We start from the raw sequence: 26,243 nt of genomic DNA, 5'->3' as shown, positions 1-26,243 counted from the left end.
TTCCCATCTCCTGTAACTAATGATGTAAAGACGACATGACAGCCACGTCATCAACCAAGCAGTTTAGCAGTCATCTCTATCAACACTACATTCATTCTCTCCACAAAAAAAAACAAACACAGACATATCACAGCATCCCCCAAGCTTTTACTACCTCTGACAGCTAAAGCAGACAAACCCATTCCAAAAAAAATTGTTTATAATACATTTCAAAATTGTTCATGTATTGAGAAGTTTTGCAAGTTCCACACTTGTGAACACAACAGAAAAGATCCGATCCAAGTAAGTTTTAAGCATATTTTATTAACTTCAAGCAATTGCCACTTCCCAGCATTCTCCACGCAGCGTTACAATCTGACACACACTGTAGAAGATTGCTCTATCCCCAGTAGTCTCACAAACTGGTCTGCCTTCTTTATACGGGTCATTATACATATAAAGGTTCTTCAGAGGTTTAATGCCACTTACCCTATGTATGGAGATAAAGTATTATTAAAGATATTTTACAGAATATTACATTCTAGCTATCAAAGGCTCTTAAACAGATTTTAACTTCTTACTTAAAGCAGTATATACCATAGTAATAAAAACACAATCTAACTGCATATTTAATTTGTTGCAGCACAAAAGAAAAAAAGACAGGGCATTTCATCTCCTGAGGAAGCTGAGTTAAATCAATTTGAGTTAAATCCAAAGAAGTAGTATTTTGTTTTTCTCTAGATGTGTGGTAAACTAAACATATTAAAATAGGTGAAGTCCCTTGTCGCCATGAGGGCAAAGTAAGTTGTTAGCACAGTAGATTTAACCAGACTTTCAGTAGGTAGGACCTCAGGTAAAGATACAAATTCTATCTTCACACATAGGAGGAAAAGATAAACTATCCTCCCTTCTTAGATCAGCTGAAGAATAGCGTAACAAGAAAGCCTTGTTGTTCTGTTTGTACAAAGCTGCAGCCACAGGAATTCAGTTGACTGCTGTGGCCACCAGCAGCTTTTCTGCTGTCCTCAAAGACCAGAGGCTACAAGGACAGGTGTTGCCTAAAACTGCAGAGGTTCCTTAACCTTGTCAGGAAGTTTTTGATTCTAAAGGCTTTGAAGTTAGATTTCAGGTCTTCTGCTGTTGTCAACATAAATGCCTGAAACTGATACTGGATGAAGGACTGAAATCCACTTGTTTTGAATAATGCCTGTCAGCTAATCTCTGCATCAACAATATAGTTTGACAGAGTTAATGAACCTGCTGATGCTAAAGAAAAAAACACATCACCTGCTCAGCTATTTGCTAGCTACAAGCAAATGGCAGGCTTTCCTAAATGACAGGTTTTGTAGCCATCGTTCTATCATTTTAAGAAATTTGCATTAAACAGTCATGCTTATTTACCTACATTTAATCACAATTACAAATCTCTTCAACCAGAAACAAAACAAGCACAGTAGGCATACAGTAGGTGTGCTTCAGGAATTATCAATACCGCAGCAGCGTTAATCGATTCTAATCGGAATGCTGGAAACCAAAAGATTAGGACAGAACTATATGAAGAGTATTTTTCATATCTTTTATAGGACAGAAACCTTTGTTCATGTCTTCTGGTAGTCATCATCTTCTTTTGAGCTGCACCTACAACACAAAGAACAAGTGAACGAGCAACTTTATGCTTCTCTAGAGTAGCTTAAAACAGTTCTGTAGGCATTAAGGTGCATCTTTCCTACTGCTTTTTGTATCACCAACTCATTTGCTTTATATTCCTAATTTAAGAATAAATTACAAAGCAACAGAAAAAATAAGCTTTTACTACCTGTGTAAAACTGCCCTCAGAAGTGCTGCCTATGTCGTGGAAGTGCAAGTTACTTTCTGCATTTAACTAGCAAGCAACTAGTACTTCATTAAGTGTGAAAGCTGAATTTATTTCTGGTACATAATGAGATACCTTAATAGGTGGAAATAAAGTCTGATTATTTTTTATAAAAAATTCTACAGTAAAAAATTGAGAAGAGACAGGTTGAAGGTTCAAAATAGGCATACAAAACCACCCATCTCCTGCCTGCTTTTGTAGTTAGTTCATTACATCTCCTTGGTGGGGTATTCCCCACCAGCAAAATGACTGCTTTGCCTCATTTCCCATTCCTGCGTGCACTAAGAGTGCATGATTTTTGTCAATGTATACCTAGATGGATAAAAAAAACTTTCTTAATTCAAAGAATTATAATAAAATATGTGAAACCAGTGGGTTTATCACACCTTTTCAGAATATATTAATAAAAACGTAAAGAGGAACCTCTTAATTTTGTAAAAGAGAACATTAAAACAGCAGTAAGGACCTGAAAAGTTTGATTCTGTTTTCCTCCTGTTGTATAACCAACTCAAATGTTTCAAGCTGTTTTTAACTTGTTGCTAAATGTTTATCTACACATGCTGTCAGAAATAACCTTGTTAGGAAGGTGAAGTTGGTGTCTCAGCAAATCAGACCCCATGGAGTAGGCGTTGAGTGGCCTGTGACTCGCTTTCCTTTTTCTCTTTCAGCACCATCAAAAGGAAAAGTGAGAAAAACAGCACAAACATTAGTTAAAGCCTGAATTTAATCCCACGTCCTACAGGAATAATTTCATTACAATGAAAGCAGACAGACAGTATCTGTAGAGTTTTTTGCTTTCTTTTGTTTTTTAAGCAGTGATAATTATATATCTAATTAATATAGCCTATAGCTCTTCCAAAGATCATAGTTTTTAATAGTCCCTTTAATTAAATGATTAATAGAAAATGCAGGGGTGGTTCTTACAAATTACCTGATTTACCATCACTGAAGACAGATTCTTTTAAAAATGGCTACAAATGCCTTGTTCACAAAAGACTTTATTATCTAATGATGCATACTGAAAACATACAGAAATCTGCATGGTCCACTTTACATGCAGCAGAACAATCTTCACTTTACAATAAGTAAGTGTCAACTGTTTTATGCAAGAGACAACACTTTAAAGTCACATTTCTTAAAGAAAAGCTTCATTTACAAAAGAAATAAAAGGTAAAGAAGCAATTACCGCTTTTAAAAAGCAGCTGCTTTGTTCAAGAGTGGAAGGTTTATGCCTGTATTGAAAGACAACATGATCACAAATAATGAAAACAATGAACAAATGAAACACTTTTAGCATAAAGCAGTACACTTTCAAAATGACATACAAATAGTTAAAAAGTTTCATTATGTTGTCTATCTATCCTTTAGATATAAGGTCTTTTGAATGAGATCCCAACGTATGTAATTACTAAATGAAAACTCTTCTGTAAGTATTGGCTCTATGTCATAGTGAACTGTATTTAACAAAATGTATACAAAGTCTATAGCAAGTTGATTAAAAAAATTAAAGTAATAAGAAACAGTACACTGAAGGCGCTCTATCCATCAAGTGCGCACTCTCAAAATTTTAAATGTGATGAACAGAACGGAAGTTGTAACTATGCCACGGTTGCAATGCCAGAAAATAAAACAAGATCATTTCTCAAACATGCAGGGAATTCTGCCACAATGCTATTGTCTCTCATTTGTCAGTTGTTCCAGTAAAATAACAGCTTAAACACCGGTGATGTTGATGGGTTAGCTTACCTTCAGTGTACTGAAAGTTGTACACAACCTGCTTTAAAAGAGGAGACCATCCCTGCGGGCAGGCTCAAGAAGGAACAGACCCCCTTCGGCACTGACTACACCAAGGGCATGCTGCTGTGGCCTGCACACACACACCTAGGAAAACGTGAATATAAACAGCATTTATGCTGGCCATTTTTTAAAGACAAAAATGAAGCCAAGTCTGCTAAAAACAAATCAACCACCCAGTATTACTGCTTTTTTTTTTTTTAAACAGATGCTTTTTTCTTTTTTATAATATATACGAACTGCAACCATATACATTAGCATTGTACTTCTGTGCAGTCTTGGCAATTAAAACAGTTCTACAGTGAAAATTCTCACATAAGACACAAAAACAGAATTACTCTAACATTTCTAAAAGAAATATCAGCCTTGATGTTAATTCAAATGCATCTTTTCTTCCTCAACTTTGCAGGGGAAATATTTATGTTTATATACATTAATAACTGTTGTGAAATTTCTTCAGTCTTTGTATCTTAATTACTCAAACCCTTTGAACTTCTTCATCTGGCTTAAATTTTTTCCTGGATGAAGGCGTGCTGCAGAGCCTGGTTGATGCTAATCCGTTTAGCTGGATCTAACATTAGGATCTGGTCCAACAAGTCCTTGAGCTGGTGTACTTTTTTACGCTGGTCTTCAGGGAGTCGCTGGCACCCAATCAAGTCTGCTAACAGGTCCTTGGTTGGATTAATGGTGCTCATTACAGTAACTTTCTCCTACAAACACAAAAGTGGCAACCTTGTAGAAAAGACGTAACACACACAAACCCCATACCTTGTATACAACTTCACCCTGCAAAAACAGTAGCTGCTTATCTTATCTCTCATCAGCAATACCCTTCATCATCATCACATGGCATCCTAAGTATTCAGGGTTGGCAAAGGAAAAGTGGAAGTAAAGCCACTGGGGTAGGCCAGACTGCAGCTTTTGCCAGCAGCAGGTACATACCAGAACCTAATATCCCTGTTGACAGAGAACGTAAAAATTCCCCTTGGGAAGGAAGTGTCCCCTATCCGACCACTAATTCTGCCGTTCTTAATAAATACAGCGTGTTAAAATCATAGGAGGCCACTGCTACTATCTGTGCAACACAGTCACATTACACTGAAGTCTGACACCCTTCTCCGAAATGAAGGCAGAATTTCTTTTATTTAGTAATTAAAGCTTAGGTTATGCGGAGACAGCCTTTCTACCTACGAAGATTAAACTCTCATTTCACAGAATCACATAAAAATCGAGGTTGGAAGGGACCTCTGGAGGTCACCTGGTCCAACCCTGCTGCTCAAGCAGGGCCATCTGTAGCAGGTTGCCCAGGACCACATCCAGACAGCTTTTGAGGATCTCCAAGGAAACTCCATAAACTCTTGGGGCAACCTGTGCCAGTGCTCCATCACCTGCACAGCAAAGAAGTGCTTCCTGATGTTCAGACAGAACCTCTGGTGTTCCAGTTCGTGCCCATTGCCTCCTGTCCTGGCACTGGGGACCACTGAACAGAGCCTGGCTCCATCTCCATTGCACCCTCTCTTCAGGTGTTTAGATGCATTGATAGGATTCCATGCCACACCCCTGAGCCTCCTCTTCTCCAGGCTCAGTAATTCCAGTTCTCGTGGCCTTTCCTCACCAGAGAGTTGCTCCAGCCCTTTGATCATCTTTGTGTCCCTACGCTAAACATTTTCTAGCATGTCCAGGTCTCTCTTGTACTGGGGGTCCCAGGACTGGACACAGTACTTCAGGCACAGCCTCACCAATGCTGAGAAGAGCTAAAGGACCACTCACCTCTCTTGACCTGCTGGTGATACTTTGCCTAATGCAGCCGAGGGTACTGTTAGCCTTCTTACTGCCAAGGGCACATTGCTGACACGTTCAGCTTAGCATCCAGCAGGACTCCTAATCCATTTCTACAGACCTGCTTTCCAACTGGGTGGCCTCCAGCATGTACTGGTGCCTGGAGTTGTTCCTCTCCAGGTGCAGGACTTTGCTGAGCCTCATGAGGTTCTTGCCAGCCCATCTCTCCAGCCTGCTGAGGTCCCTCTGGGTGGCTGCGTGGCCCTCTGGGGTATCAGCCACTCCCTGTGGTTTTGTGCCATCTGTAAATTTGCTGAGGGTACACTCTACCTCATTATCCAGACCATTAATGAAGAAGCTGAACAGGACTGGACCCAGTACTGACCCACTGGGAGTATTCTGCTCCATCTCGACCTCCAAATGTTTCTCTTAAAACATGTTACTGAATCACAGGAAACTTTTTATTCTACCAGTTTAGAAGCTTCTATTCTACCAGTTTATAATTATGTAACTTGTATGCACTGCTGTGACAGGACATTCTGATAGTTTACAAAACATGACTTTTAGTTATCGAGGTATGTTTGAGATACTGTAATAGTGGACACATTAAGAACTTACCCTTTCCGTCACTTTATCTACTTCTATATACATAAAGTTGAGATTTTGATCAAAGTGCTGATCTTTGAACACACCTTTTCGAATCATCTGAAAAATTAGTGAAAAGCAAGAGCTTTAGGTAAGGTATCTATGCGGTATCAAATCCATAATTAGCATCAACACCTACCAACTGATTGCAACATGAGTAATTTAGCATTTCTGAAATATACAGCAAAAGGACAGTGAGAAATAACTAGACTGAATAAAAAACACAGTTCAAGCCACTTGCAAAAGGAGAGAGCATCTTCCATTGACTTACGTATCTTTTTCAGGTCAGTGCTTAGAAGTTTTCTGCTTTCACTTTATACTTAGTCTATGAAAAAGAAGCTGTATACTTTCACTTCTTAAGATTTTAAATCAATATAAATTATACAGTCATAGGATGTCTGATATTTACTTGCTGTTAAGAGAAGATGTATATGATAAGAAGCAGAATTCAGGCAGGAAATAGAAATTATGTTCTGCTGTTCATAACAGCAGTTTTAGATATTAATTAAGAGTCATACACTTATTTTCCGTACCTTGTTTGGCATCTTTCCTTTGAGATCCATGGCTAGTTTCAACATGTGGTTATTGGTTTTGCCAGGAAAGAGGATTTTTCCTGTATAAAGTTCATACAATGTGCAGCCTACAGACCACATATCTATACCATAGTCATAGATTTTTCCTATAACTGAAACAGAACAATGTAAGTTAATTCCATAAAAGCAGCTTTAAGGACATAATAGCAGACAGATGAAAGAAATATCTGGTTTGGAAACAATATAGGTTCTTATTCCTAAGAGGAGAAGCACCATAATTATCATAAATGCAGGATGCAAGCCTTTTCGTTATGCTTCCCAGTTTTAGAAAGACAGGCTTTTACCTTACACCCAAACTAATCACAATACCTTAAGTCAGTCAAAAACCGCTAAGTCCGAACAGTACCTCTGAATTAAAACAGAACTACAACAAATCAGAATGACTTCTCCCTGTCCTCACTGAGCTGACCACCAACACATACGAAGAGTCACATATGCTTTCAAGTCTGAATTTTTTGACAGCCATCATATTTCCAGAGTGGTGTTTTGCTCAGACCAAGCAGGAAGTAAACTCAAGTCAAATTCTCATTTCCTACTACTGGTATATACTACTGCTGCTTAAAATACGTGTAACCAATCCAAATTTACTTACTGATTTCAGGAGCTCGGTAAAATCTACTAACTAGATATGGCGTGATATCGTTATCTGCGACATGTGAAGCTGATCCAAAATCACAAAGCTTTAATATCGTTTTAGACTCATTCACCTGAAAAGTTAAACATTAATACATGTTAGCACTAGTTGTAGACAAAGTTGGCAACAGCACCGTGAAAGTAACAATACATTTAAGTCAGAGATCAGAAAAACATTCAGCCTTTAAATTGCAGTTTCTTCCCGTATTTCAATCTTTCTTCTCTGTATTCTAAGGAAACTATCAAACCTTCTTAAACCAAAAGTGACAGTTAATGTCTTCAGATCCTAAGAAACATGAAAAAGGTCAGTTTCACATATTTTTTCTCTTACCATGTTACTTTTTTTCAAAGTTACTCCATTATTTCTGCATCAATTGTGTGTATTTACACATTACTTAGCAGCTTCCATCTGTACAATGATCAAAAACTAAACAGAAAATATTCCCAATTTTTTTTTGCCTCCTTGTTTTAAGACTTCTTCACAGAGCACACTAGTAGTGACATCTGCTGAGAGAGTCAGAAATAAACTCTCACAGCTTTGGACAATCATGGCATGACACTGAATGGCATGCGAAGGATTACTGAGTGAACATCACTTAAATCAGCAACTCTTTAAGAAATAATGCAAAGAACAATAAAATCCCACATACCATTATCGCAGTACTCTCTAAATAGTTATTAAATAAGGTACATCATTTGCCACAGTGCCCAGACAACTCTCCCACGGTATTAGGGCACCAGCTTCACTTTGCTTCATCTGAACTGGTACAAAAGTTATTTGAAAAGGTAATCCCTCAAGCATCCTCTAAATATTATTCATGTCCCTAGAGAATTAAAGTTAGCATCTTCTGAACAGGCAGACAATATCCTACTAATCAGCCCAGGATGTAAAGGCATGTCAGTCACTAAGGAGGTAAGCGAGCCACTTCTGCAGTGCGACTTGAGACAAGACACGCCACATGAAGGGCAAAAGTTGTTTAAAAACCTGAATGTGCTTAATTGCACCACCCTATCCCTAATGAACGCAACATGCACATTAAGCTGGTTACAAGAGAAACATCTTTCTAAACTCTTTAGTCATTAGTGAGCAAATCACTTGTTATGTATTTATATATATATATATATATATGGATATATATCTCCATTTTTTTCCCAGGTAATTCCATACTGGAGTTTAAATAATAAGAAATAGACTATTTATTTGGGTCACCTTACTTAATCAATCCTTTGTTATTACCTACATGAAAGCAAGTCTTCTGGGTATCAAAAGTTTAGTTTCGAAATGGCAATGCACACAATGGAAATCCCTTTTTCCCCTGACAGAGTCCTAATTAAGCCATAACAAAGGAGTATTAGAACTTCCTAATATAAATATAATTGCAATGAAATGAAAAATAGTACACTTCAGAACAGAATGCAGAAATTTTTAAGATACAGAGAGAACCCCATAGAAATTGAACGTGTAGTACTAGGAAACAATTTTTATACGTAAAACTGTCAAGGCCAGCATGTTATTCGGGTAAGTACTACTATTTTCTGTAATAATGAATAGACTTCTTATTATTAAAACAAATGCAGTCATATTCCTTGCTGCCTAATCATCACATTCAAGTATCTACTCCGTAAAGTCAGCCACTATATTAGTATTTAAATCTGTTAAACATTATTTCACAGCTGGTGATAAAAAGGCTTTCTGGAAATGACTACAAATGCTCAGTAAGGTGTCAGGAGGCCACCAATGACATGCAGTCATCCCATTCTCCACAAAGTATGGAAAAATATCATTGCTGGCCATGGATTTCATTCTAGATAATCCAATTGTAACAGTTCAGACTTCCACCTCTGGTATCCAAGAGCACCATTCATAAAACAGAGTGCAGTTTGCATATCTCATGCTCAACCAGTAAATTTTACTGCAGAGATGGCAAGAACTGACCATTTTAAATAAAATAAAATTCTGTGTTTGTCACGTGGGTGACCAACAAGAAAATTAAAGTCAACACACTTGATTCTTCTGATGTACCTGTTACACTGCTAACCACAATGTTTAATAGGAAAAAAAGAAGAGGACATGAATGACTTTTCCCAATCATCTCATTCACGCGAACAGAAGAATCTACTTCCAAGCTTAACCAAATTATTTCCATTTTGCAGAAAGCAAGAACACTTAACTACTGATGAAAGAAGTCCCAAGATTTTTCCTAAGAAAGGATGCTGTCTTTGGAAGATCTACTTTCTAAGAAGATACAATGGATGCAGGTTAGTTTGAGAAAGATTGCCTGAAAGATGTTATTTAGATGCTGCATTATACTTCTTACTAACTTATTTATACCATGATAGCATTTCATTTCAAAGCATGACAATTTATTTCAAAAGGTTTTCTTAACCTTTTCAGGTGAAGTAAATTTTTACTTAACCCAAATGAACAGAATGGTATTCATTTCACATCTTGATTTTATACTGTCCGTGCAAAATAGGTTTTGATTACGTATTACTTACCAAAATATTATCTGGTTTAATATCTGCATGTAGGATATTGCATCTTTTAAGAAGTTTTAAAGCCAGGAACAACTGTTGGCTGTAGGAACGCACAGCTTTAATATGGAGACCAACATCTTTCCCATACTTTTTCAACACCTCTCGTAAATTCATACTATTGTAAGAAAGAGAAAGAACAGTAAAGAACTTAGCAAGGAAAATATACTTGCCTTCAAAATCTAAGATGAAGAACATGAAGAAACTAGTTAACTTCAGACATTTTTGGGGAAAGTTACATTCAACTTCAGATATATACCTTGGTATTTTCTACAGCAGTAAACTAAGATGCTGAGCAATCAGATCCATCCTGTACTGCATAATTTCTACTTACTAGACTGGACTGACATCACTTCAGAATATATTTTTAATCCAGATTAATTTGAGAGGATTACTTTGCACATGAACAGCATTTTCTTAACAACTGTACTGCCCCTGTACCGAGTTTCTTGAGAAATGAATGAAAACGAAAATATGCAAGAGATAGAAGTTGATGAGGCAGTGTTTTGATGATGAACAGCAGATAAAAAGACCACTACTCCTGGACAAAACCATCACTGGATTGAAACACTGTACAAGTGTGCTACAAAGAAACAACACATCACAAGACAGTAGTTTGCCACAGAGCTTATTAGTGAAAACAAGTAGACATTTCAATAAACTTGTATTGCTTCAGCAAATGACTCATCTTCACCTCAAATATCTATGGCAAGAATTAAAATATGACCGAAAAACAGTGGATACAAACAACATCGAAGTAGGAATGGGAATTATTGCATCTATATCTATGAAAAAAAGAGTGTCTACAATCAACCTGTCAGAGAAGCCTAATTTTTTGAAGAAGCGAGCATGCAAACCACTGATTTTCTTTCTTGGGTTGTTGTATATGCATTCTTCATAGAACATACATATACTCAACCTCTCCGGTAATGCATTTTCAACCCAAATTTCTAAAGAATTAGTCAAAAATTTGTCTTAGCTTTCATAAAAAGCAGTTAAGAGGAGCACTGGTGAGATGAACCATCTTTAATAATGCATTATTCTGTTTCAAATATTGACCAAGCATAAAGTTCACAGTGACACTATGTAAACCTGAACTAGTTCAGCAGACTGTGGGTGTGTACCTCTGGATTACAATTCTTAGTGTTCCTGAACGTTGGCAATAGAACACGGTGTCAAAATTAGAACAATAGCCAAGTTAAAGATCACTTAGTACTACCTCACTTTTACAGAGAACCCCATCCATTTGTCACCTTACCTCAGTGGCTCAAATACCAGACAGAGATGTTGCTTGTGGTAGAAGTGCCTGAACAACCTTAGACAATGAAACTTGTCATCAGGATCTGCATCATTGAGCTTCTTCAAAAAATCCAGTTCTTTTAGGCCAGTTTTTTGCCTGAAAACAAAAAAGCAGAATTAGAAAACGAAATGAGATTCTAGTACCTTGCTTAATCTACAGATTTACTTGCATTGTTTTAATTGTCAGAAAATGAGAAGTGTCTCGTGATTACATAATATAGCGGTGCTTAAAAACGCCAGCAGAGTGGTTTACTGTCATTGTCTACCTTTTTAATTCTTTGATCATCCGTGACTTTTTAACCTACTTATCCTTTCCTCCCTCCTCCTAGTTGTGTCCTGTAATATGACAATATTTCAAACAAAAACTACTTAACTACATACACTATTTAAAAAGTTTTAAACTAAACTGACTACACTCAAGTACATGCACAAACCAAATTACCTTAACATACCAAACAAATAGCTTATTACCTTTTTTCTTAAACATTTCTAGATAGTATTCATATAGCTCAAAATAGCCCAGTTACACAAACAGCAAGGCAACTTTTAAAACTTCCAACATAAAATGCATAAAAAGTGGAAAAGATTTTCATTTAAGTTGCTCATAATGGAAGAAGACAACACATGACCACAACAATACTGCAGCAGATGCTGAAAGCGACTATTAGAGACAAGTCCTCATATAACATAATGCAGTTTAATTCATCACCCTAGTTAATGTTCACTCATTCTAAAAGACCTCCAGTAATTTTTGTCCTACAGGTAGCATTCCATCACTGTCTTATCTTATATGCATGCACACATACAAAGAATATGCGAAGATAATTAACTTAGAGGTCTTCTTGTAAGTTAGAAATGACTGATTAGTATCCAACCCACAATTTTCCAAATGGATTTGGTCCATCAAAGCAACATTTGACAGTCTACAGCTCCCATCTCAGAAATCTTAGGGCTGGGCAGACCACGTGAACAACTGTAAGCTTCTTTCTTGCCACCATACCCTGCAGCTTTGCAAATGAGATAGTGCCTGATGAAAATGCAAGTACCCTGCTCCTGTGATAGCTGTAAAGTGCAGATATACAGTCCTCAAGCGCTTCCAATTACATGGCTCATATTAGCAGAACAGGCTGGAATCACAGCTGTAATCTGTTACTTCACTTGAAACAAAGGAAGATTCAAATCACATTGGGAAAAACTTCCAGCAGTCTCACGTGCTTTATTACGACATTATTAAACAAAAACATTACTTACATAAGTTCATTGTTCCTGATGATTTTAACCGCTACTTCTTGGTTTGCTCTTGCCATGTCCCGGGCTCGTACTACATTACTGAAGACTCCCTGACCAGTGTAACCATAGACATTGTAACGTTTATCTAGAACTTCACCTATATTAACACCTGAAGGATAAAATCAAGTAATTTAAAGTAAGAGTTGTGAGTGACATGCATCATAAAACATTTTATGAAAAATAAACGATTCTGTATAATTCATAAAGAGGACAAAATGGTACAATTTTACATTACCTAACATACAAAACATACAATGTTTTATATCACCCAGCTTTGTGGAAACTACACAGAATGAACTGTGCTTCAAAGCCTGGAATATTTGCATTCCTGAGGTTAAAACCTGCATGCTTATTTAATCCATTACAGGAATATTTTGGCCTTCACACTTCAATACTGACTAGTGAAGTGAAACATGCTCACTTAATTATCTCCCTTTTGAATTGCAGATGACAACTACCACAACTGCTATCTGTATTCTCTTGGATGCTTGTTCTCTTTGTTTCAGATCCTGGCAAGCACCCCTTACTTTGTGAGGGTGATCTCATGGCTGTAACTATGGACAGGTTTTAGTTTTACTTTGATTTTTTTTTTTTATGTATGAGTAACTCGATGCTACACAAGTGTGCAAGACCAGAAAACTACTGTGGGCATGCCACACTCAGTGAAGGCACAGCAGAACATTTCCATTAGAATGTTTCAGTACATTGACATGAGGATCTTTTTCATTTAGCATCCTTCTTTTATCTATAGTCGGAAATCAACAAATAAAACTTACGGTAATAGCCTTCGGCATCAGTCCAGTTATCCCTGAGATTTGGGTTTTCTTTGAAGTCTTTTCCAAACCCAGCTGCCCTTAAACGAGCACTCTGAAACAGAAAGAACGAAATTAACAGCTCTGATTGCACATTCATATATTTTTCCTTAATGTTTACTAATACAAACCAGGTCGATGTGATTAGGCACTTTTATCCTACTGAAACAATGCTTTTCCCCACACTACAAACACACTTACCTTGTAGGAGAAGAGAAACTACTGAACACAAAAGGCTATTTAAATACAAGCATTTGAAGACTGCTGCAAGGGAAGGGGGTAGGGATAACCAATGGAACTATTATTAAAGATGAGAAATGGGCCAAGTTTCAACTATTACCTACAGAGATTCTATACAAGTCAAATTAGAACACGCATTTTGGGTCATCTGAATAAGACACTGCATTCAGTATGTTTGTAGTAAAGTTTAGCAATTTGAGGGGTAATTTTAATAGTTTAAGCCTTGAATTTCTGTTCATTCAGTGCCACTTCACAGAATCCATACTATTATACTTATGACCATACAATTATTACAATTGCTGTTGACATCTTTTAACAGATTTGGCAATATATTATCAAAAATCCAAATGGGTAGTACAAAACACCTTCAATTGCACAACAGTTTTTTAGAGGGGGAACTGGTTACTTACAAGCTATTTAAATCCCTCCTTGCAATTTTGAAGTTTTTAAAAGAACAAAACCTCCATTGTTCTTTAAGTATTTATCTTTTTCCAGGTTTAAGTGTTCTGTTTTTTTTTTGTTGTTGTTGTTTTTGTATGTTATAGTGATACAAAGGCAGCCTTCTGTCACCAATACTTCTGTCAAAACTTACAGATCATGTCTGCCATAAAACAAGTTTAACTGGAGAATCTGAGTTAAGAAAAAAAATGTTACCTGTACATATTTCAAGTTGTTGCACATCAGCAACAACTAGTATCAAAACTATTCGCTGGACTGGCAAGATTTGCATGCCACTTCAGCACATTTACAGAAAAGCTGCTGGAATAGTGCAAAAAGTAAAAACAGGAAATGCAACTCTTCATCCAAGAACAAGCCACTACATTACTCCAACACAGCATCATTAGCAAATCAAAACACACTACACAGACACTTTCTAATTAACCATACACAAATCTCTGCAGAAAGTACACTTCCCTGAAGAAAGAACAGTGCAGCATGCTAACTCGAACATAAAAGAGTAACGTATAAATAAGTTTGTTACTGTGTGCAATCATAGGCCCCATTTAAACAGCAGATTATATCCCTGTTTATTCTGGCAAAAATCCTCTTAATTTCAGCAGGTTTTTTGTGTGTGTTTTTTTTCACCCCCCACTGAAATATTAACTAACAACCACTTTGTCTGCCTCAGCTGATCAAAAGAACACATTATCCACTCAGTTACACGTGCTTGTACAAATAAGCATTCCCACAAACCTCAAGCAACAGCAACTCCTCAACAAAAATCAAGCAGGGAAAAAATGATACATTTCATCTCCAAGAATTACCTACATCAAAGTATGCAGCAAACATATCATCTGATTCTGTGAACATATCAGGAGCTAGCAGTTTCTTCTGAGCTGAACCTTAAAAGGAAATTCAGGTTACTCAACTTGAAAGAGATGACAAACTTATAACTGTTACCAATACAATTTTTGACTTGATATTCTTACAATATAATCTCAAAATCGATATGGTGGCAAACAGGTGGCTTTACTAACAAATACCATTTTATATCCTAGAAATACAAAACTCAGATGGGTGAAGTTCTTCAAAGCACTCAAAAAATTTACACCTCCTTGAAAAATTAAGTATGACAGCTTTCAAGCAACTCACATAACAGAAAGAAAGAATAAATACTGTACATGATCCCTACAGACAAGGACAGTGTGTATATGTATTAAAAAACTGACATGTTTTTAATACACAAGTTCAGGGGTTTCTGCTAATCACAAAGTATTTTAGTAAAAGTTGAAAAGCCCAGAAACCCTTTCTTCGGTTAGTGCTTTCTTCAACCACGTCAAAAAGGATCTCATGTAGCTTACAGTTAAGGACAAAGTTAATTATGTTTAAGAGAGAAACATAAGAGAATCTTAATGTGGGCAAGATTATCCCTTTCTCACCTTTTAATCATCTTTAAAGTCCCAAAGACATTTTACTTGGTTGACAAGATAAAAACAAAGAAATACAAATTAAGCACACATTAGTGAATGCAAATAACCTTCAAACTATTTTGCAACACAAATTATGATAGCATTCCTTCATGACCAAAGTGAATTACACATACTCCATTTAGGATATCAAGCAATGGAGAAAAATAAACCCTTTACCTCGGTATTCTTCGTAATGCCTACAGACTTTCCTACAAAATATCTGGACTGAAATCTGAAAGCATCACAATGCTCATCCATCATGCTGACACCATTGTTTCCAGGTGTACACCCTTCCAGCAACTGCCTTAAGTTTTCTTCGTTTGAGTTGCTGACGTTTTCACTGGGCTACAATGAGTTACTAACTAGTTCCTTAGCGACTTACTATCATGCCTCTATAGGAGGGCAGGATATAAATCAAAAATAGCTCTGACAAAAAACAGATGATCCACTGTTTCCTGCTGTTGTTATAGCCACCCCTGATCCAGTATCCTACCAATATAAAAAAAATCCTTGACATCATGTGTGTATTCGATCATTTAAAAAAAAAAAAAATTCTCTTGTATCTTAAAAATGTCTGTATAGTTAACAGCTGTATTTCCGTATACGTTAGTGGACAAAATGAGAGAACATTATATACCTCATAAAAAAAGGAACAAGGTATTATTGACTGTACACATAGAAAAGACTCAGTTTCAACTTGTGGTATGCTTAACAGAGGGAAGGTGCTTAGTATGGTTCCTTCCACCTCCACTGCACAAGAATAATCTGAAAACATACTGCTCAAGGGAACACCAGGACAAACTACAGAGCAGTTTGTTGGGATACCAGTCACAGAGAAATGCAGCTTTACTACTGCAAAGCAGCATCCACTAGGACACAGCTTATTTAGTTCCCAAAGATGTATCTAGTACATGATACGAAATGCAAGCTAACTGTCCAACTATCTCCTGAAGGGTTTTGCAGGTTAAACAGCACGATGCTGCAATTACCTGAGTAGTTAAACTAGCCCAAGTATATTTGCGTGGCAACTAGAGACACACCTTTGACTGCTTGGAAGATTTACAGCAATCCCATTTCAAAGGACAAAAAAAAAGGCAGTTTTTCCAAACACTACAGGCTGCATTGCAGACAGTCTATGAAGGTGTACAAAGAAATCAAGCAATGGCTCTTTTGCAGTGTTCTGCTTACGAGCTGAGCATTCACACACAGTTTTATACAGCGGTATTTCAGATTCTTACCATTGTTCTGTTCAACCGTCATGAGGTTGTGCTTGGCTTTCACTGATGCCTCAAATGTGTCCACGTTTTCCCGTTCGTACTCTTTAACATCAGCAGCTACCCTTTCTAGGATGTCATCTGGCGAATTTGAGCGACTACGCGTACTACTTTGAGGACTGCTTGGTTCAGATGGCACAGATATATTACTGTCTTCTGGCTGGCCCTGGCCCTTGTATTTCTAAACAAACAGAATTATTAATCTCAGCATCACAGTTTATCACAATTATTTTTTATGCTCACTCTGAATGGTTTGTGCTAAAGTTAAGCTTTCATAATCACCTACATCTCTAACGGCAACAGATTTGTAGAACTGGATACAGCTTGTGAAAACTCATTCTGCTACAACGCACTACTGCTGAAGCCAAAAAATCAGGCTAAAAAAGTTGTCTTTTCGGGCTTTTATATTTCTGTAAAAGTTGAATTTAGTGAAAATCAACGGATTCCTTGGGCTTGACAAAATGTCAGTGCTTCCAGATTTATTCTGAAACCACTCCGGCACACAGAGTGAAAGAGAGTCCTTAAGAAAGAAATAATCATAGTTCTAAAGAATTTTTACAATGAGCATTGCATAAAACTCAAAATGTGACTATTATAACATAGACCTTATTTTAAACAGCACTAATTATGAGCAATATTTTTACAAATAAATATGCTAAAGCATTTTGCCTACTGCATTCTAACCATGTGCTAAATGCCATCCTTAAAAGACACCCAACTTGTGGTTTAGAATTACAACCCCTTGGCTTGGCCTCAGCTCCCTTTCAGGGGACTCAACCACGTCATACCTGTCACTACTGCCACTTCTTACAAGGAGCAAGACCTTCATGGGAATAAATTCACATGTACAACTAAATACATTATTTACTTTCACGAAGGGGGAACCCACGTGATAATACAACCACATACCTGAACAATTGCTTCCCGCTGTAACCTTCTTTGTCTTATCTCTGCTTCTTCATCTTCTTCTTCCAAATCAAAATCTTCAAGACTATAAAAATATAATTACTTTTTATATAACATTATAAAGATAAGATTACGTACTGAATTTTATCAAATGCAGTTTTTAGTGTAGAAAACACACGATAAAATATTAAACAAAGGCTATTCAGCTAACTCAGAAAGCGAAGGTGTAAACACACACACTGGGATTTAATACATCTCCTTACTGAGAAAAGGTGCCTTTTGTTATCTCACTGGGACTCAGTATTTTATTTGTAACTGCAAACCTGATTGTTATGAATGCATATTCTTATTCAGTTGGATTAATTAGATATTTAGCGAGTACAAAAACAATTTGCTAGTGGCAATCCTTTCAGCTGTTACAGTTTTTCAAGCAATAAGCTGAGATACACACAGACCAAATGATTTTCACAAGATATTAATCAAGTTGAATTTAGCAACCAAACCACGTATCATCCCCTCTGGCCTGCCCACTAGACAACAGATTTTGATACTCTAGGGCATCTCAACAGTCATTTGATAAGATTATAAGTACTAAAACATGTGATTAAGGTTTTAGGTGACAAGCCAGAAACTACAGCATGAAATAAAAACATCAGTACATTCTCCATGTAATGAGATCTGTATTTTCAGATAAGAAGCTTAAGTTAGATCTTAAAACTTACTTTTCATCCGATGAAGATTCCTGTTCAGCTTTCATACCCTCAGAAAGACTACCTTTAAATTTGTCTTCTTTAACTTTGCTTCTACTCCTACGTCTATGGCCACCACGTGACCTGGATCTCCTTCGAAGGCGAGATCTACTTCTTCGGCCTCTATCCCTAGTAACAGTAAGAGGGTTATTTTTTTTGGATTTGTTTTCTTGATTTTTAAAAGAAAAGGAGGAAAATCAATTCAAGAAACAAAGATACACAGCAACTCCAAGTAACAAATCAATTTGTGGAGCACGAAATTAATTCAACTACACTAGCACATAAATGTGGACTGAAAATGCATAAATCTTTTTTCTTCTCAGGAGATGCTTAGTGTTTTTTAATTCCCATTTTAAGAAACAAAATGGAACTGTGGTATCTTTACCTCCTCCGAGGAGACCTACTCCGCCTTCTTGGTGATCGGCTACGCCGAAGAGGTGACCGAGACCTCCTTCTAATGGGTGACCGAGACCTCCTTCTGGATGGAGACCATCTGCTGGGTGGGCTGATATCTTTTGATCTTTCGCGTCTGGACAAAATATCATCTCTGGTCCGCGTTCTAAAAATAAAGAGAGAGGACAGTAGTAAAATTGGGAGCAAAGTGAAAAAAACAAACCTGCAATTCCTTCTAAAAGCTCGCTTTAAGTATCTCACTTCAGGTGAGGGTCCACCAGATGGGCTTCTGAGGGCAGGAAATGGATAAAAATGCATTGCAGAGCTGGCTGCCCTCCTTGCAGGTTTCTTCCCACGCTGGGAAATACGTGCCCATACGTAGGTCTAGTTTAGGACAATTCTGGAAACAAAGCTCAATTGCTATGATAAAGCTGAGAAAGGTTTTAAAACAGAGCTCGTATTTGGGTCTTACTTAAATAGTGGCCTGTTTTCATGTTTATCAGAAGCTGTATTTAAGCAGTAAAGAAAACCCAAAAACTAATTGTTGAAATTCTCAGAAACTTCACAAAACAGTTTAAATTTAGCACAAAGCTACTCCACAGCAATGACTTCCATGTCTTCCTCAATTTGGGCACTAGAACTGGACTGTTTCAGCATTTCACACATTCTAGTACAGCAGCTGGAAACTACAATTCTCACTTAACCCTTCTCAAATTTAAAAAAGTTAGACACCATGTACTGTTCAAAATTTGTTCATTCTTGTCTACATAGATGCACAATTATTTAAGAAAGAAAAACATCCTTGATGAGCCAATGATATTTAAAAGCTTAATTGTATTCCTTGACCCAAAATTGTAAAGAATGAATGCTAAAAAAATACTTGACAACTATTCTGACAAGGCTGCAACATAAACTCTTGGAAATATTTCTATGCCATTGTTCAAACATTCAAATAAACCGTTGCTATTCTATTTCTTTTAATTTTCTTTTAAATTGAATCAGGACAAGTTATTGCTGTACGCCATCAATGAACAAAGTCTCTCGGGTCTGAAAGATTAATTCTACCCATTCTGTAATGATTTTTTATTTTTTGCAACTATTATTTCAGGTTCAAATACCCTAGCTATGTATAAGGGACGCACATACAGAACTGATGCATAGGAGTGAATGGTGAGACACAAAAAGTTAAGGGCATACAGAAGTTCTGCCAGTTTCTGCAAGAATCCAACGATGGAGCAGGCTGATTGATCTCTTTATCCCATTTAATTTAGGCTGTGTTCTTGTGAACAGTATTACCAAAAACTAATAATCAGAGGATAAACTGACAGTTCTAGGCTTCCTAATTAACAAAGTGGTTGTACTGCCAAAACATCAAAATATCTGTAAGAAAAACAATTTCAGTCACAGAACCAAGCATCTTACATGACTAGAACACCGGAAACAAACAGGAAAAATAAAGTTACTGGCAATCTGTGGTTAGAAATGCTTGTCAAAGATGAATTTCTCTGTCAGCCTGCGTATTTACAGGTAGTTAATACTCCAACATAGAAGTGTTGGCTCAAGACTTTCCACAAAAACATCTCCTGATGATTTGCAAACGCTTCCAGCAGAAAGTACATGTATTTCTCAGGAGTCCCCTACTCACCACAGCATTACCAAAGTTACCTTTCTATAAACTTGACAGCACAATTCTAGACATATGCATCACTTGAAGTAGTGTTGAGACAACTAATTCAAACTGGCTACACTGCCAGCTGTCCTTAGAAATGAAAAGTGAAAGATGTAAAACGCTAAGACAGACAAATACCACATCAAAGAAGCTTAACGGCATGCCCATTCACCGAGAAGCAGTCAGATAAACCGGTTGCATTTACAATACTCGTTCAATCTGGTTAACACCACTGGGGCCATTCTCCAAAGCAGCTGCACTATTGCTTATCAACAGCACAGTCAAAGCAAGCTGGTAACCGTGCCTGTGGAAGATACCCATACTTGAAACTAGAGTAACCCTGGTGATGCAGGCAGAATGACTTTCACACTTACGTGATGCTAATTACCGAGTTATATCTGAGCGGTTCCAAGGTGTGAGTTCATACTTCTTAGTTCTCTGAATGTGTGAAGCTAAAATCCATGTTAAAAAGTTTAAAACTATTTAAAACTTATTCATCATCCAAAAGCGATGCTGAACGCTTTTGCCCGCTGAATTGTTTTTGCATTTAACGAGTTATCTTCCAGAAGAGTATACATTTTTGTTGTTCTCTGGAAACTTACCATCCAGGCCGTGTCAGCTTCAGAGATGGGGATACTAAAAATTATTACCTGATGGTTTACACCAGATCTCAAGGTAACTTCTTTTCAGAGGCTAAACCACCTTTTAAAACAAATGCTAAACGTGCACTAAAAAGGTTTCTGCCTGTCCTCCCTCAGTTGGGTGTATGCAGAATACGGCAATGATACATGAGCTCAGTCTCAGCAGTAACACAGATCAATACAGAGAAACGCTACCGTACCTATAGCAAACGAGTGACAAAATACTTAAGAAAAAAACAACTAAGAAGGACATCTTGATATTAAAGATTTGTTTACATCGTGCTGACAGTATGACTATTTTGGGGGGTGTGTGGTGGTGTTAATTACCCACTGTCAGCCACCACTGACATTTAAGAGTAGAGGGAAGAGAGAGAGCTCTCTTCTCAGGAATTCCTGAAAACAAATCCATTAACTAAGACCCAAATTGGAAATTCAAACCTGGATGGAACAGAGTGACAAAAGGCCAAACCTGAGCTATAAAACTTGTTCACAGTACTGGTGTGAGCAGCAAGTAACTCGGTATTTTAACAACCCACACTGAGTCTGCATGTCTGGGGGGGGAATATTTCTGAAACCTGAACACATACAAAGGAAACTTGTAACATACAATCGGATTCCCCTTTTAATAGCTATTTTCAAAATAAAAGAGAAACACCAAACTAGAAGACAGTTCAACCCATAAAGCATTTTTGCAACAATTCATGACACCTTCAAGTTACCTGGGAGAAGACAGACGCCTCCTTTCCGATTCTCTTCTTTTCCTTTCTACTGATCTACTCCTCAGTCTTCTACCTGGAGACCGGGTTCGAGAGGGGGATTTACTCTGTTTAGATCTACGATCATTAAAGAGAGGGGATCTGCTTCTTCTTGACTTTTCACGTGGTTTGGGAGATAAGCTTCTTCCTTTTGGGCTTCGGCCAGGTCTTCTAGGGGACCTGTTTTCTTTCCCTGAAGAAGCATCTTTAGAAGGAGATTTAATTGGCTTTTTTTCTTTGTCAGTCTCTGATCGCCTAGATTTTCTATCTTTGGACCGTGATCGTCTATCTTTGGATTTGCTTCTGAGTTCTGTTGGAGATTTGGATTTTCTGCCACGATCTCGACTTTTGCTTTCATTTACAACCGGAGACTTTCTGCGATCTCTTGATTTACTTTTATCATCAGCCTTATTTTTGTCTTCTGGGGGAGATTTAGACTTCCTATTTTTCTCCTGAGATCGCCTTTTAAGCATCGGAGATCTTGATTTCCTTGTCTGATCTTGAGACTTACTTCTTTTGTAAGGGCTTTTGGATTTTCTCCTTTCTTTTGACTTGCTTCTAGTTGTCTTCTCTTTGATTCCGTCAACTCCTACCTTGCTTTTCTTTTTGTCAGACCTGTGCCTAGTCCTTTCTTTTGATTCACTCTTATTTCCTTTCTTGGAACTAGCTTTATTTTCCACAGGTTCTAGTTTCCCCTTGGTGCTTGACTTTGTTGCGGGCCTCGTCCCATTCCGCACTTTTTCATTAATTTCCCCCTCTTCTTCAGATCCTGACTCGTAACCTTGTAATATTAATCCCATACCAGACTGGACTTTTCCTTCCATTAATTCATTTTCAAGTTCAGCTTTCAATAATGCTCTTTGTTTCTCCAAGTCTTCCAGAGGAGCTAGAAAATCAATTTTAGTTCTTTTAGCTGGTCCATCTTCTTTGTCAGAGGCATCGGCTACCTCTTTCCGTTTATGTTTCTTATGTTTGTGTCTGTGTTTGTGTTTTTTGTCCTTATCTTCTTCTGAAGAATGTTTATGTTTCTTGTGTTTACTTCGATGTTTGTGTTTCTTTTTTTTGTGTCGGTTGTGCTTGTTCTGAGGTTGGTCTGCCTCCGATACTTCCCCATTTTCTTCATTTGTACTTTTCTCCGACACGTTAGTATCCTCAGCCCTGCAAAGATAAATACAGATTAGTATTAGCAACTCACTTCAGTCCTTTACTTTATCTCATGTTACTTTGCTAGCCTTTTATGATAGAAGTAGGATTTATCTGCTTTTGAGAGAATTAAAAGCGTACAGCCATTGTAACGAAGTTATAACAGCAGATTCATCATGGACAGACAGCTGACTGCAAAAAAAAAAAAAACAAAAAAAAACACCACAGAAGGAAGGTACAGCAAATCATCTTTCTTATTTGCTGCTCTACTCACATGCCTAACTCAAGCTATGCCTTTTAAAAGTACTTTCAGATGGCAGGCCACAGTTTTGCTTCCAAGATCAAAACTTATGCCAAGGGATGATTCTGACCACCTAAGTAAACCAGTGTGCAAAACTTCAGGCAGAGCAGACTGATTCTCTTGTTACTCCTTTCTGTACGTGTATGCACCTGTCGGAAAATAAAAAACTGTTTTTATGATCTATTTATATTTGCAAAGCAGGGAACACTATCAAGGACAGAAGAAATTAAGGAAGTTTAATTTCAGAAAAGCCTTCCAATCGTATATAGAAGACTATCGGCTTCATGAGAAAAAAAAGCAGTTATCTTTAGACCTGCAGGATGGCATTGGGCAAAAAAATAGAAAATAAGTATACAGCAGGTTATTAAAATTAGAATGGTAGTGTCTAAAAAAACCCTCAATTCAATTAGCTAGTAAAAGCAATGTGCAATTTAATTAGTACAACACCTTCAAAAGTTACATTATCCAGCCCTGACATGTCAGGCATTCATTTGTGTTACCTTCCTTAGAAGCCAAAACTGGATTATCAATAGACTTGCACAGTGTTTAGCAAATACCTTCTTCAGAACATCAATTAAGTTATCAGCTATGCTACAATGGATATTTGCCTTCTGAAATCTGTTGCCAAATCACAGCACAGGTGCCAGCTAAATTAACCTTTCCACAAACTCACCCCACCTGCACTAGTTTTGGAATTTACCAACACTCCAGTCATTTAAATACAGATCTTTCTCAGGCTTGCTCACAGACAAGAAGTTCTCTGACCACGATGGCCTGGAGCAGTGGTGGGATGTGCACAGAAAGGTAGAGACATCCTCTGAACTCCGCTAGGGTCATACGCCCAGCAATCCAGTAGTTTAAGTGTATCAGAAATATTCTAAGACATCTAAAGGACAGCACCTCACTATAAATGAGATCAGTGTTTTCCTAATTAAGAACAGGATGTATAAACAGCACAGTACAGGATTCTCTCCTACCTGAGTTGGTGCAAATTTGAGTACTGGAAAACAAACCTGACTTTTTGGCGATATTCACCAAAATAATTTGCTAAGACCATTAACCCTTTATTGTTTTGAAGTGTTCTCCTTCACTTTCTGAGGGGACAGACTGGGAGTTACAAAATACTGAAGTTTCTAATAGAAATTTAAGTCTGAACACTGTATGTTTTCCCTTCTACATATCTACCACTACTACTGCTTACTGCAAAGCTGGGTATTCCTCTTAACTGCCCCCTCCTGTCACTTGACACCGTTGTGACAAGAGAATATCCAAAAGAGGACAAACTGTGTGATGAGTTCATTCAATGTCACATTAGGCACAAAAAAATACCAAAAACGAAAAAAGGGTTAGGTTTAAAACTTTCTCAGTTCGGATTTGCAATCCACATAGCATCCAAATAGCATCAGTGCAATGAGTTAGCAAAAGGGCAGAGAAAGGTGGCAAGGGAAGTACTGAGGTAACCGTGCATCTTCTAGGATTTCTTTTAGCTGGCTACAGGAAGCTGTGAGAGTACCCTGTTAACACACTGATGTCCTTCCAGTACATTATAGAAATATTAAGGAACAGCAACAAAAAACCTGATCTGTTCAAGCTGCTCCAGATAAGGTGACACCGAAAGCCAGAAGGAAGTTTTTTTTAATCAAATGTATCACCACGTTATGTAAGATCTTTGCCTCACTTTCTGCAAAAGCGAGAGCTGGTAGCAGAGGCCCCAGACGGGGTGCACCCCCACGGCAGCATCTCTGGCCACCAGACTGCTAACATGACCACCCGTTTTGTTCGCTTTTGCGCCTCAAACACTCGATTATTGATAAGTTCTGTCAGCATGAGATATTTCGGTCAGTTCACGTGCAGGATTTCCCTCAAGCAGTGCCGTGGGAACACGCACAAACTTTCGCTGCATGTGAACAGCTCGGAGCTGGGAAAGCTTTTAGGGAGACCTCACAAAGCGGGGAGGCAGAGAGGTAGCTGCACATTTTGGGGCCAGAGGCTTCAGCCTGAGAGGGGTCAGGACTTACTCCTGTGACAGCCCCGGCTCCACAGGGAGTTCAGGAAGCTCTGCGAGGAGGCGGCGCCCATTTTTCCTACCTTCGGGCTCCCTCTCACCGCCTCATTTCCTCGCTTTGCCTCTCCGAGCGCCCTTATTTTTATTTTATTTTTTTTTTTACACGCTCTTCACTCGCGTCCTCTACTCCCAGGATTAACCGGAGGAGAAAAAAATAAAATAAAATAAAATAAAATAAAATGCTCAGAGGGCAGAAACCAGGCACGGAAGCACCTCGTGGGGCCACACGAGGAGGAGGAGGAGGAGGGCAGGCCGAGGCGGGAGGAAGGCTCGCCTCAGCGCCCTCCGAGCCCGCGGCCCACGCGGTGCCGGCCCCGCGCCTTCCTCCCCTCCTCCCCCTCCTCCTCCTCTTCCTCCTCGCGGTCGCCGTGCCCCGCCGGCCGCCTCTTAGCAACCCCTCTCCCTCCACGCCGCCTCCCTTCTCCCTCCTCCATCCACCACCACCGCTCCCCTCACCCCCGTCCCCTTCTCTCTCCTTCCTTCCTCCCCTCCCTCCTCCTCCTCCTCCTCTTCCTCCTCCCCCCCCCCCCCCCTCCGCCGCCCCCTTACTCGGGCGCCCGCAGCAGCTGGGGCTCGGCCGCGGCGGCCATTTTGAACGTCCCAACTCCTGCGCCGCCGCCGCGCACGCGCGCCCTGCGCGGCCGGGAGGAGCCGGGGCCGGGGCTGGGGCTTGGGGCCGGGGCTGGGGCTTGGGATGGGGCCGGCAGCCGAGGCGGTGGCGGCGGCGGCGGGCGGGCGGGCGGAAGCCGCGGCCGGGGCTGTGGGCGGGGAGCGGGCCCCGCAGCGCCGCCCCTGCCCCACAGCAGCCGGGGGCGGCGCCCGGCGGCCCCGTGAGGTCGGTGCCGGGGAGGGGGGAGGAGGGGGGAGGAGGGTGGCGGGGGGGTGTGGGGGGAGCTTCGCGGAGGGGAAATGCGTTCTTGGGGTCGTCTTCAGAGATTTGGGGTCTGGGTGTTGTGGCCTGGTGT

General features: G+C 38.9%; 1 protein-coding gene across 3 annotated transcripts; it reads right to left on the bottom strand.

Annotated features, from left to right (window-relative positions):
- Nucleotides 1–325: 325 nt before the first annotated feature.
- Nucleotides 326–26,000, bottom strand: PRP4K (pre-mRNA processing factor kinase PRP4K). Of its 3 annotated transcripts, XM_084282546.1 has the most exons (18): nucleotides 25,828–26,000; nucleotides 21,734–22,927; nucleotides 18,697–18,870; nucleotides 18,285–18,440; nucleotides 17,566–17,647; nucleotides 16,621–16,837; nucleotides 14,742–14,815; nucleotides 13,197–13,287; nucleotides 12,382–12,529; nucleotides 11,090–11,227; nucleotides 9,796–9,949; nucleotides 7,256–7,370; nucleotides 6,604–6,755; nucleotides 6,044–6,130; nucleotides 3,599–4,356; nucleotides 3,039–3,084; nucleotides 2,427–2,513; nucleotides 326–1,617 (listed from the first exon to the last, which is right to left on the bottom strand). In XM_084282546.1, exons 1-15 carry the CDS (start codon nucleotides 25,866–25,868, stop codon nucleotides 4,153–4,155), a joined length of 3,027 nt encoding a protein of 1,008 aa, XP_084138672.1. In that variant the 5' UTR covers nucleotides 25,869–26,000; the 3' UTR covers nucleotides 326–1,617; nucleotides 2,427–2,513; nucleotides 3,039–3,084; nucleotides 3,599–4,152. The 3 variants fall into 3 exon arrangements, with proteins under 3 accessions (XP_084138672.1, XP_084138670.1, XP_084138671.1); XM_084282545.1 differs by having other exon boundaries at nucleotides 351–469; nucleotides 1,572–1,617; nucleotides 2,427–4,356; XM_084282544.1 differs by having other exon boundaries at nucleotides 2,427–4,356.
- Between the last annotated feature and the right edge of the window lie 243 nt (nucleotides 26,001–26,243).

Source organism: Netta rufina (genome assembly GCF_964035555.1).
Source record: "Netta rufina genome assembly, chromosome: 2".
Taxonomy (NCBI): Eukaryota; Metazoa; Chordata; class Aves; order Anseriformes; family Anatidae; genus Netta; species Netta rufina.
The sequence above is the reverse complement of the archived record's forward strand: the minus strand, read 5'-3'. Positions and strand labels throughout refer to the sequence as shown.